This window comes from Phaethon lepturus, unplaced genomic scaffold, assembly GCF_000687285.1.
Source record: "Phaethon lepturus isolate BGI_N335 unplaced genomic scaffold, ASM68728v1 scaffold19517, whole genome shotgun sequence".
Taxonomy (NCBI): domain Eukaryota; kingdom Metazoa; phylum Chordata; class Aves; order Phaethontiformes; family Phaethontidae; genus Phaethon; species Phaethon lepturus.
This window is the reverse complement of record NW_010551383.1, coordinates 4618-16701: the sequence shown is the minus strand read 5'-3', so window position 1 is coordinate 16701 and position 12084 is coordinate 4618. Positions and strand designations below refer to the sequence as shown.

The 12084-nt window shown below is 39.7% G+C and overlaps 1 protein-coding gene across 1 annotated transcript in view; it reads left to right on the top strand.

The window, feature by feature from the left end:
• Nucleotides 1–419: 419 nt before the first annotated feature.
• LOC104623731 (actin-related protein 3B) overlaps nucleotides 420–12084 on the top strand; it is a gene marked incomplete at its 3' end in the record, with an annotated part of 16223 nt that continues 4558 nt past the window's right edge. The window contains exons 1-3 of the mRNA XM_010290901.1: nucleotides 420–445; nucleotides 7849–7904; nucleotides 10719–10843. Of these exons, the coding sequence (XP_010289203.1) occupies nucleotides 420–445; nucleotides 7849–7904; nucleotides 10719–10843 (207 nt within the window). The remainder of the gene's footprint in view (nucleotides 446–7848; nucleotides 7905–10718; nucleotides 10844–12084) is intronic.

The window sequence follows — 12084 nt, the reverse complement described above, 5'->3', positions numbered from 1 at the left end:
CGGCTGCTGCTGCCCACCGCCCTCCACTGAGTACCCTCCTCCTGCCCTTCTTCCCCGTTGGGAGCTTGGAGCAGGACAGACCTGCCGTGCCCCAGCCGTACGCCCCGGGCAGGCCGTGTGCCTTCGGGAATGGTGTGTCTCCATGTGCCCTTTTCTCCCCTTGGGTCCAGTTTTTGTTCATGTTCTCTGACTTTAAACTGTTGCATAATTAAAATGCTAAAACTGGGGATAGCTTCTTTCAAATTGACTGCCTGGAGAGAGTGGACACACGTTCGCTTTGCCTGGGAGCTATGAACCGGCACCAGCTGTGCTCCGGAGGCAGGTGAGGTGTGCTTGCTGGGCTGCGGTGTCTCCTTCATGTACAGCTCCGGGACTGCAGTGGCCTTGCCAGATTGCATCTGGCCGTGCCTCTAGACAGCATGTACGTCTTCTTGAACCTTTCCAGGTACTACCTCCGGCCAGCAATGAGCTGGGAGCTGGCTGTCTTAGTACTACTGGTGTTTCTTGGTCCTTAGTTCATCCCTTCTTCACCTTTGACAAATCAGTGTGAGATCTAGTCTACATTTAGCCAAACCACAAGTTTTGTAACTCCAGTCTTTGAGGACTAAGATGAATCTAAATTGCAGAAGTTGTGCTCGGGAGGTGTTTTGGGAACAAGTCTTTCCTACCTGTTTGTGGCTAGAGAGGGCCCATTCATCATCCGATAGACTAGTTCTGCTGTGCCTCAGGAGTGGGAGGTGTCAGAGGGAGCTGTAATTAAGGTGATACTGAATATATGGTGTGCTCTTGCTACTATCTTTCCTTTGACCCAGCGGTTATCGTAGAATCGTAGAACAGTTTGGGTTGGAAGGAACCTTTAAGGTTATCTCATCCAATGCCCCTGCAATGAGCATTTTCAACTAGATCAGGTTGCTCAGAGTGCCGTCCAGCCTGACCTTGAATGTTTCCAGGGCTGGGGCATCTAGCACCCCTCTGGGCAACCTGTGCCAGGGTTTCACCACCCTCATGGTGAAAAATTTCTTCCTTACCTAGTCTAAGTCTTCCCTCTTTTTGTTTAAAACCATTATCCCTTGTGCTATTGCAGCAGGCCCTGCTAAATGTCTGTCCCCATCTTTCTTCTAAGCCCCCTTTAAGTACTGGAAGGCTGCAATAAGGTCTTCCTGGAGCCTTCTGTTCTCCAGGCTGAACAACCCCAACTCTCCCAGCCTGTCCTCACAGGAGAGGTGTTCCATGATCCCTCTGATCATTTCTGTGGCCTCCCCTGGACCCGCTCCAACAAGTCCATGTCTTTCCTGTGCTTTCCTGTTACAGACGGCTTTGAGGAGATACTGGTCCATGAGTAACTATTCAGCCAATAACTTTACTTGTCAGCCTATGCCTCAGTGTCATGGATTGCATCAATTTATTGCAATAATAGACCTTTCCTCTGCAGAGAATTTGCAGCACTGATTTTGTTTATTTAATGCTTGGAAAGTTACCTTTAAAACTTCTAAAACTGAACCATCTTAAAACAAACCCAAAACCAAGCCAAACAAACAAAACTCCAAACCCCTAGATAAACAGAGGAAGCACTTTCCAGTGATGCAGTGTCACAACACCTTCTCCTGAGAAAGTGTTTCATATTTTGAAATACGTCTTTATTGAACTGTCATAAAACTTTTAGAAGTCTCTTGTCGTGTTTCTGTTTATACCTTGTCTTACCAGAAATCAGCTCTCTCCCCTCAGTGGCGAATACTGGAGTCCTAAGCTGGAAACTTTGAGAGTAGAATAGAGGCCGGGTTCCATCTTGCATGTAATTTTGCCTGTGCATTAGATATGCCTTGGTAGTTTCCCAGCTTCCTTCTGTGTATTTGCTGAAGATACTTTAAATATCTGCTCTCTACAGAACTGTTGGTATTACAGGAATATTACTTGGCAGTTTTGAAGAGTTTTTGAAGGAGAGAAATGGGAGCTTTAGGTGGATCCTTTAAAAAGGCCACAGTATAAACTACAAAATCCAGAGAATGCATTAAATGCAATGTCTGTCTCTTGAAGGAGACCTCCTTTGCTCTCAGTTTGTGGAGTGATTCCAGTGTTGCACTAGGAATAGATGTTGCTGACGAACAGTTGTACAAAATAAATCAGGACAGAAAATGGCTTATTGTGTCCTTTCAGAGAAATAATAATTTAAGTAGAAATTCTAAAATCTATTTAGTGCTTTCATGGGAAAGTGGTGGAATTTTTGTATGGGGATGTGTATATCAGTTTGTTTCAGGAAGGGTTCGGATAGTCCACAGATGATGTGACTTCACATTTCCAAGCCTCCAAATGATCTTAACTCATATGAGACAACATGGTGTCTCTGCTGGTGGGAATTCTGCTTGGCTTCACCACAGGGCACTGACATGTGTAAGACTTTTCAGCAATGAGATTATTGAATTTGAAATAAGTTATTTTGCAGAATTCAAGAAGAAATAGAGCCTGAACCAAAGCAGCCAGTTGAAGTAGCTTGACTCATTGATGCTCAATCTCTGGAATTTTCCTGTGTGTGGGCTGTGAAAACCTTTTTATTGTTAGCATGAATGTACTTTGGGTTACAAACTTCAAACAATTCATTCAAATTATTCACGAAAGGGCTTTCAGATGAAAAACTTGGAAAAGAATAGCAGAAAGGAAGAGGTATATGCAGACATGTGCTGTGAAACATTATGTATATAAAATACACTTTTCTACTTACATCTCTGATACTGAATGAGGTGCTTTGTCCAGGCATTAATCCCTCTTCTTCTTGTGTAAGGGGATTTAAGAAGTTTGTGAAAAGACTCTTCTTGTTGTTGTTGTTTTTGTGTGTAAGGAGCCTGGTTTAATTTACTATTGTTTGCAGCCATAAGCCTCAGCCCTGTAAAATGCTGGAATTTCTCAAAAAAGAAGCAACAAGTGTATAGAAAATAGGTACAAACCTTCAGCAAGAAACATATCGTCCATTGCAGGACAGGATAACATTCCTTTTCTCTATTGGATGGATGACTTGAACTTTCTTTGGCATAAACGGTTCAATCTTTACTCATAAATTTTGCAGAAAATGGTAATAATTTCCTGTTATCTTTCCATTAATATTTGCAAATGACTTGTAGTGCGTCAAAATTGAAATAGGACATCTTAATTTTCTTTGCATGAGGTTTTCCTCGTGATTGGTTTACAGATTGCTATCAGTCTTTTTGTGGAGAAGGGCCTGCTATTTTTAGTTTCTTAGGACTACCAGGCCTTTTTGGTGTTGCTATTTTAAGTAGCTTTAAACTTCATAACCAGTTTTATTAACTGGCATTTAGCTGTGGGACATCAGAACACTAGTAGGTGGGTGTGCAAAACAAAGATGTATTAAACTACATCTCTTCAGTGTGTGTGTGCAGGCACTGAGGAATACTTCTCTTTTGGATGTGCCTTATTGAAGTCACTCCATTTTTCTTTTAGTAAAGAAAAATTCGGCAAAGCCTTACGGATGAGCGTAGAGTTAAATGCTTGATTTCTGGGACGAGTGAGCTGGGCTTGACTTAAAACTGGAAGCTTCGGGTGTTTGTTGTTATTGTTGGACTATTAAAGATACCTGGAACCTCAGAACATGGTACATTTTCTCCCTTAGTATATTTCTGATGCTAAATGAGTTGCTTTAGCCAAGTATTACCTCTACTTTTTACATGTGAGACTTGTGAACGAGCGTTACTGTAATTGCTGTTGTGGGTCTAAGGAACCTGGGTTAATTAACTGTTGTTTATAATCACAGGCTTGGTTCCTGTAAAGTGCTAGACTTTAAAAAAAAAAAAAAAAAGCAGTGGCTCTAATGTACTCTTTATCGCTATAGTGGCTGCTGGTGCTCTTGGGTAGGTAGAGCAGACATAATAGATTTTTTTTCTGTTTGAGATTTCCTCCTTCATCCCTTCTTTCTTCATTCCCATTCCTTCATCACATCCACAAAAGTGCCTTTCTACATCTGTATGAAGACCTTGTGCTGTGAGTTTCTCAGGCAGATTTGTAATAATGATAATACAGTCTGTTCATGGCAGCATGGCATCACAGGTGTTCTGGCAGTAATAAGTGTTAGTTATTTAACATCTTAGCTGTCAGCGTTCTCTTTACAGAGTTCATTTTTTGTTTGTTTACAGGACTTTCTTAAAGCATTTTGCTGTTTTCAGTCACTTCATATCTATCTCTTCAGAGCCTTTTTTTTTTTTTGTGGATGTAACACATTGTTTTAAAGATGTTGACCAAAAAAAGCCACAGAAATTGAGGAAATGCTAAAATTTCAGCTGGACTTTGGTCTTCATATACTTGTCCAGAAAAAAAATTGGATGTCTCTGTGTTTTGAGATGGATAAAGCAACTGCTTGAGTTTGTGATTTTTATATGTCTAATTATGTTGTTCTCATGCTTTAGTAAGAATTTTCCAAAATACATCCCTGCTCTTTAAAATGGTTGAGGGTGCAGTATCTGCTTCCAGGTTTGGTCTATTGGTACATCTTTGCAGTAATTTTTCTATGTAAGCTTTTCCATTTTTTTTCATGGTAGGACTTCGGAAAAGAAGGGGGTCAGGGCTTGCCATGCCTCAAGCAAAAGCCAGTGAAACTGCTTTGTGTACTAACTAATCACCTGGGAAAAACAGGGTGTACAAAAGATCTTTATTTTTTAGAAACTGCTTGTTTCAACAATATATAATTTGCAGCTGATTTTTTTTTTAAAAATGAGTAGTCCCTTCAAATCCCCTTGCATAAAATAGCCTTAGCCTATTGGATCGGTTTGCTACTAATCTTTCATGCAGTCTCCAGTACCCTATATTTTGGAGAGTTTCCAGTAGCTTTCTATCTCACTGGCAATAAATCTGTTACTTTTAATGACATTAAGTTGGAATACTGATCATCTATGTGTTCCCTACAGCTGTCTCTGTAATTTACAGATCACAAGACGTTGCATTGCCATCAGTCTGCTAGGCTGTAACCCAGGAGAAGGAAAACCATGTTTTAGATGCTTAAATATTCATTGGAGAAGGGACTGGAGACCAGGTAACCTCTCTAACTGTTTAAGTCCAGAGCCTTTCAGGTCAATGAATATTTAAATATCTTGTATAAAAGGGAACAGTGTCTGTAGGAGGTCCTGGAAGTGGGTCACCCAAACACTTTAATGTACTCTTGGGTATGGCTCTGGAAAGAACATGTCCGGGTCCTGCTGGGCAGAAGAAAAATCTGGGACCAAGTCTGCCATGTCCTGAGTGACTAGGCTACTGGATAAGAAAGGGCAGTACAACTGCATTGTCTCTTTTCCTTCTCTTCTTCAGTGTTTTTGAGAGTAGTTTGAGTTTCCCTTCCATCTTGTTTTGTCAAAACACCTGAAGTATGGCCACTTGTTCAAGTCTGTCTCTTTGTGATCCCAAATAGATCTTTTTTTTAACAGCATTTTGTTTTTTCCACTTCCTTGCTTCAACGTTGAACTGACAATTTAGTTATTCTTGTAATTCTAGTATTAATCCTTCATGGGTTAATGGCATGCAAAAGAAATCTTCACAGATGTTATCTTTTGTAAGGTGTGTTCTTTGAAAAGTACTATTTTTCACTGATACTGAGAAATAAGCTTATCTCATAGTCTTAAGTGGGATTAATTCAGCTACTGAAAAAATAAATTAGTAAAATATTGAGCTATATGCTTTTGGTAAGTTTATAAGTTATTCCAGTAGGGGGATCTGATCCCTACTTGAGAGAGAAAGTAAAGCTATTGCAGGCTGATAGCTTAAGCTGACTTTTAGAGGAGGTTTTCTTTTTAATGCTGTGAATGGGTGTAAGTTTAGCATGTATGTAGAGGGGGAAAAGATGGGAAACTGAACTCGCCTCTCAGCCAGAGTTTAGTTTAAGAAATGAGTTCTGGTTATGTTGCAGGAGCCTTTAATTTATTTAAAAAAAAAAAAAATATATATGCACACATATATAAATGTATAAAAAGTATATGTACATGTTCACATGCTTAAGTATATGTGTATATATGTATATATTGACTTTGTTTTTTGTTACTGGGGCTTGAAGGGCTGTTTTCATGAGATTTCTTCCTGATTGCCATTTCTAAGTCTTAGAGCTAGGTCTCTTCAATCCATAACCGGTTTCTTTCGTCCTCACTATGTGCATTTGAGCAAAACCCGTTTCAGAGAGAGAAACAAAGAGGAAGTATCCTGTAATGCGTCTTAAATCCCAGTGTAACTCTAGTTGTTGCTTGCTATGTTTTAACAAAATTCCCTAGGTAGGCCTCATTCTAAAATGTGAAGAAGCTATGCAATAATCATCATAAAAAGAATTCTTACTAATAATGGCCTTCTTCACAAATCAGTCTAATGCCCAGATTGTATTTTTTGAGAGCCACAGAAAGTGTGCATAAACATTTTGGATTAGACTGAAAGCATATGCCTATGTAATGATGAATAAAAATCCAACAAACCCTTGCCCCCAAAACACAGTCCTTGTCTTTTTAGCCTTGGGGAAAATAGCTTTTTTATTGAAGCTATAGCTCTGAAGAGATGTTGAAAAAATAACATTTAAATTCAAAGTCATTGCTAATTCAGTTTTGATTTAATTCCTGTATCTAAGAAAACTGACTCTTCATGAGTGGTTTTGTACCAAATACTCTATAAAGGGGAACTCACTGTTTAAGCTGTTAATGAAGAAGCAACCCTCTGCTTTATCGATGGCATAATATTGTTTGGAAATATTGAGAGCAGGCTGTAGACAAAGACCCTAGAGTCACTTTAGGACCCAGTTTGTGACTAATCTCATTTAAGAATGCCATGGTGTTAGGTTTTCATGGTAAAAATGGATATGAATAATGCTAATTTCCCTCAAATCATGCTCCTAGTCCAACCTAATAACAATGTTAGAGAAAGACTTCAGTCTCTGAAACTATTCAATTAATTTTGTTGGGTTTTTTCCTTTCTTTGGGAAACTGCTTCTCAGTGTCATCTCCCCCCATCCTGGAGGAATTAGAAGTGTTTTCCATAGTCTGGGATGTTAATTATTTTTAGTTGCTATAGACCTGAAGTAACTTACAGCCAGTTACACCATGCAGAGATTTTATGTTTTGGGTGAAAATTCTTTTTCTTTTTTTTCATCCCCAAGTTACCAGTTTCTTTTTTCTTTTGATCCTTTACTTGTTAAAATAGACATTATATGGATATTGAAAGGGATGGACAATGCTTCACATCATCTGCTGCCTATTTCTAAAGCATTTTATCAATGCAGACTTACTTTGGTGTAGTATGTATATGTTACCACACACAGATACTATGTCTATGACAGTGTTTTCTGCAAGGCATGAAAGGGAATTGTATGAGGATTGCAACTAGACTTCTGAACTGTGGTTTGTACTTAAGACACGCTACTGTTTTTTTTTTTCCTGTGTGTGACAATATTAAATATGCAAAGTCTAATGATACCTTTCAGAAAGCTACCATGACCAAAGATAAGATCTGCACAGCACTTCCTTTACCAAAGGGTGGAATGTGGCCTGCCCATCTTATATCATAGCTGGTCAAGAAAATGGAGAAGCAGGAGCTGAGTTTTCAGATTTCATAGTTCAGAGAAAACCGCTACCAAAATTTGTAAGCTGAAGGTGTCTGACAAATAAATAACACCTAAAATATTTACCACTTCTGAGTTTTCTTCTCAGCAGGATGACAATTGAAAGCATCACCTAGAAAATCTAGATGTGGTATGCAATTGTTTGGCCTTCACTTTAAGAAGTGTACTGAATTGAAAGGTTTGTTGTTTTGGTTTGTTGGGGTGTTTGTTTTTTTTTTTACATCTAAGTGCATCTAATGACCTCATGATCATTCTTTTTCTAGGTATACGAAACTTGGCTATGCAGGAAATACGGAACCTCAGTTCATTATCCCGTCATGTGAGTAATTTTTTGTCCCTCCAATTCTCATATACACCACCATCACTGAGCAGTTTTGTGAGTAAATGACGTGCTTTCCAACTCCCGCCTCAGCCTTCATAGTCTCTTGTCCATCTGGGAAGAGATATTCATTGCGTTAGCATCTTTGGCTAGAGTGTAGCTGAACAGAACTCTTTGTTTGCAGTTAGCTAGGACTGTTGCTCATTAAATCAACTCTTGGTTGCTATGACAAAGATGAAGAGAACTCTAGTCCAATTTCCTTTTTATCTCCATTATTTTTCTGCCAGGGCTCTTGAGTAGACAGAGTGCAATTTACCTCCTGTCTACCTGACACCATGGTTACTGCCCGGATAATCTGGGGAAGGCTTCCAATCAAATTAAGTACTAAAGTGCAGGTGGTGTCTGCCTTATTTACATTGTCTGGGACTGTAGACAGTTTAATATTCAAAAAAGTTGTTCCAGTTAGAAAATGTTCTTTTTGGGTGTATGTTTACCAACTGAAATGGTTTTGCCCATTTAACATGTTTTTGTTGAGATTATTTTTGTATGCTAAACTTGTTTGAAATGCTGTACCTTTCTGGTGTTCTTGATTCTAATTGTTGTCTTAATAGTTTGTCTCAAATGCTATATATATTTGCAAATAGTAGCACTGACTACATATTTACATCTATAATGGCATCTATTATCTCATGGTTATCTCCACTTATGTTAAACACTGCCTTTAACTCTTTGAGAATTTTGTCAGTTAACTACTTACTAATGCATCTAGGCTGCCATGTAGCTGCTCACAGCAGGAGGTATAAAAATAAGGAAATAATAAAGGTAATCGAGGGCCAAAGAGTTGGAGGGGCACATGTTTTTTACCAGATGTAGCTGCAGTACTGGTTATAGTCTTACTCTTTCAAGCATTGTTAAAAAAAAAAAATTCAAACCTAAACCACTGATAAAGGTTTGAATGGCATCTTAAAGAAGTGGGATAGCAGGAGTTTCCTGTGAATTTGTTATAAATCCTGTTTTATAAAACTATAAACTTGTTGGGCCTTAGATGTGTTTCCAAAAGAATTATTTGCCTGTCAGTAATTTTTGGTGCTGATAGTACTTGGTGCCTTTGGGGATGATGCCTGTCTACTCTGCATTTTCTTCTGTATGTTATTTAGATGCTGATTATGATGTATTAAAAATGTATATAAATAAGGTTATGTTTTAAAAGTACTTTGTTCCATTTTTATTTATAACTTGCCCCAGATTTGTGTTTTTGCTGTCTCATCTTCTTGTGTATAGCAGCCATCATCTAATAATTTTAGTGGTAGTTGCAGCCTGCTAATGGGAAGCATTAGTGTCTCCAAAGATTTCTCTGTAGCACTGCAAATTGATTTTTCCCCTCCCCCCTTCCTCCTCCTTGCCGGCCGGGATAATGACTCCAATAATTATTTCTGAAGTACATAGCTTATTTTCTTCTCCTCTGCTTTTTCTCTGAATTCTAGAGTTGAAACTTGGAAAATCATGTTGCTTATTGGCTTAAAGAGTACCTCCAGTGGAATGCTGCACTTGTGCAGGTGTAGTGACTGATGTAGTCTGTAACAGTATTCTGTTAAGACTTTTAAGATTTTTGTAGACTTTTAAGATCCGATTTTGTTCACTATCTTCATCAATGACCTAGATGAAGGGTTGGAATGTACCCTCAGCAAGTTTGCTGATGATACAAAAAGGTGAGGAGTGGCTGATACACCAGGAGGCTGTGCTGCCATTCAACGGGATCTGGACAGACTGGAGAGTTGGGCGGAGGGGAACCTCATGAAATTTAACAAGGACAAGTGTAGAGTTCTGCACCTGGGGAGGAACAACCTCATGCACCAGTACAGGGTAGGGGTTGACCTGCTGGAAAGTAGCTTCCTGGAGAAGGACCTTGGAGTCCTGGTAGACAGTAAGTTATCCATGGGACAGCAATGTGCCCTGGTGGCCATAGAGGGCCAGTGGTATCCTGGGGTGTGTTAAGAAGGGTGTGACCAGCAGGTTGAGAGAGGTTATCCTCCCCCTCTACTCTGCACTGGTGAGGTCTCATCTGGAGTATTGTGTCCAGTTCTGGGCCCCCCAGTTCAAGAGAGATGGGGAACTTTTGGAGAGAGTCCAACAGAGGGCTACGAGGATGATTAAGGGACTGGAACATCTCTCGTATGAGGAAAGGCTGAGAGACCTGGGGCTCTTTAGTCTGGAGAAGAGAAGGCTGAGAGGGGACCTTATCAATGTCTATAAATACCTGAAGGGTGGATGTCAGGAGGATGGAGCAAGTCTTTTCAGTGGTGCCCAGTGACAGGATGAGGGGCAATGGGCATAAACTGAAGCACAGGAAGTTCCACCTCAACATGAGGAAAAACTTCTTTACTGTGAGGGTGACGGCGCACTGGAACAGGCTGCCCAGAGAGGTTGTGGAGTCTCCTTCTCCTTCAAAACCTGACTAGACGCGTTCCTGTGCAACCTGCCCTAGGTAACCCTGCCTTGGCAGGGGGGGTTGGACCAGACAATCTTCAGAGGTCCCTTCCAACCCCTACCATTCTGTGATTCTGTGATTTTTCTCTGAGTTGTTATTTTGATTAATGAGGGATATGTGACCAGAATCCTGTGTGATGGAGTGAGAAGGAGCTCTGCTATATTGGCTTGTCAATAAATTGCTTACATAATTTCTACATTCTGGAAACTATGCTTTCTATATCCCAATTTTTATTTCTGAAAAATAATTCTTCAGTAAATAGATGTTCATTACTTGGTATTTAGCCGTTTTAATCTTGATTTGTTTTGTTTGGGTTTTATTTTAAGGCATTGCAATCCGAGAATCAGCCAAAGTAGGTGACCAGGCTCAGAGGAGAGTAATGAAAGGCGTTGATGATTTGGACTTTTTCATAGGAGATGAAGCCATAGATAAACCTACCTATGCTACAAAGGTAAGCACTGAGTATTTTTAAGACATCTTTCCAAAGTTTCACATTCTTATCATATAATGTTTTAGGACTTTTTGATAGCCGTTTAAAACACACATTTACTTTTTTGTAAAGTATTTCTGCTGCTTTTTAAAAACGGCATGATTTGGTTCATGGCTTTACCTTTTTTTAAATATCCATTTTACTAATGCTGTCCTATGTGATTGGTGCTTGAACCCTTGCATAAATATCCATTCATACAGTGCAGCTGTTCAGTTTTCAAAATTATTAGCTATTAAAATAGCCATAAACACTGAATATCATGCTGAAAGTGTATCTTCTTAACATGGCATATGAACTAGGGAATGTTTTGTATACTTTTGCTTCCGGGAGTGTCACAATTGTTTTGTGGAGGGCTGCTTTCAATGCAGCTTTTCTGTGAATCATATTTTCCATACCCTAGTAAAGGACTTCTTGTACTTACAAAATGTTACCAGCTTATGAATTATGTGGAAAAAAAATCACATTTTATACATCCTACTGTATTACTTAAATGTCAGCTGTGTTCTTAACATTGAACAAAATGTAAACATCATCCCTGCCAGAATTTTTGTTGAAAAATATATAGCCTATATGATCTTTATTTCTTTTTATAGATCCGAAGGTATATTGAAGCCCAGTGTGATTCTTAACTTTATAAATGATAAAATTTATACAAAAAGAGGTAAAACACAGTGCTGCAATAGAGCAATAGTGGTGTTAGGAATAAAGTCTGTATTCTGGCTTCTAGTCCTGCTGGTCAAACTAAAGGGCAAGAAGGAAATGCACAGGCAGTGGAAACAGGGACAGGGATCCTGGAATGAGCACAGGGATGCTGCCCGGTTGTGTAGGGATGAGGTCAGGAGGGCCAAGCCATGGCTGGAGCTGAACTTGGCAAGGGGTGCAAAGAAGGGCTTCTACAGGTATGTCATCCAGAAAAGGAAGGTGAAAGAAAGCGTATCCCCCCCGCAATGAGCAAGACTGTCAGACTGGTCACAATGGATGAGGAGTAGGCTGAGATACTCAATGGCTTCTTTGCCTCAGCGTCTCTTCCCACACCTCCCAAGTGGATGGCCTGCAAGACGGACTGGAGGAGCAAAGTCCCTCCCACTATAAGAGAAGATCAGGTTTGGGATGACCTGAGGAACCTGAACATGCACAAGTCTGTGGGACCTGATGAGATGCATCCCAGAGTCCTGAGGGAATTGGCTGATGTAGTTGCCAAG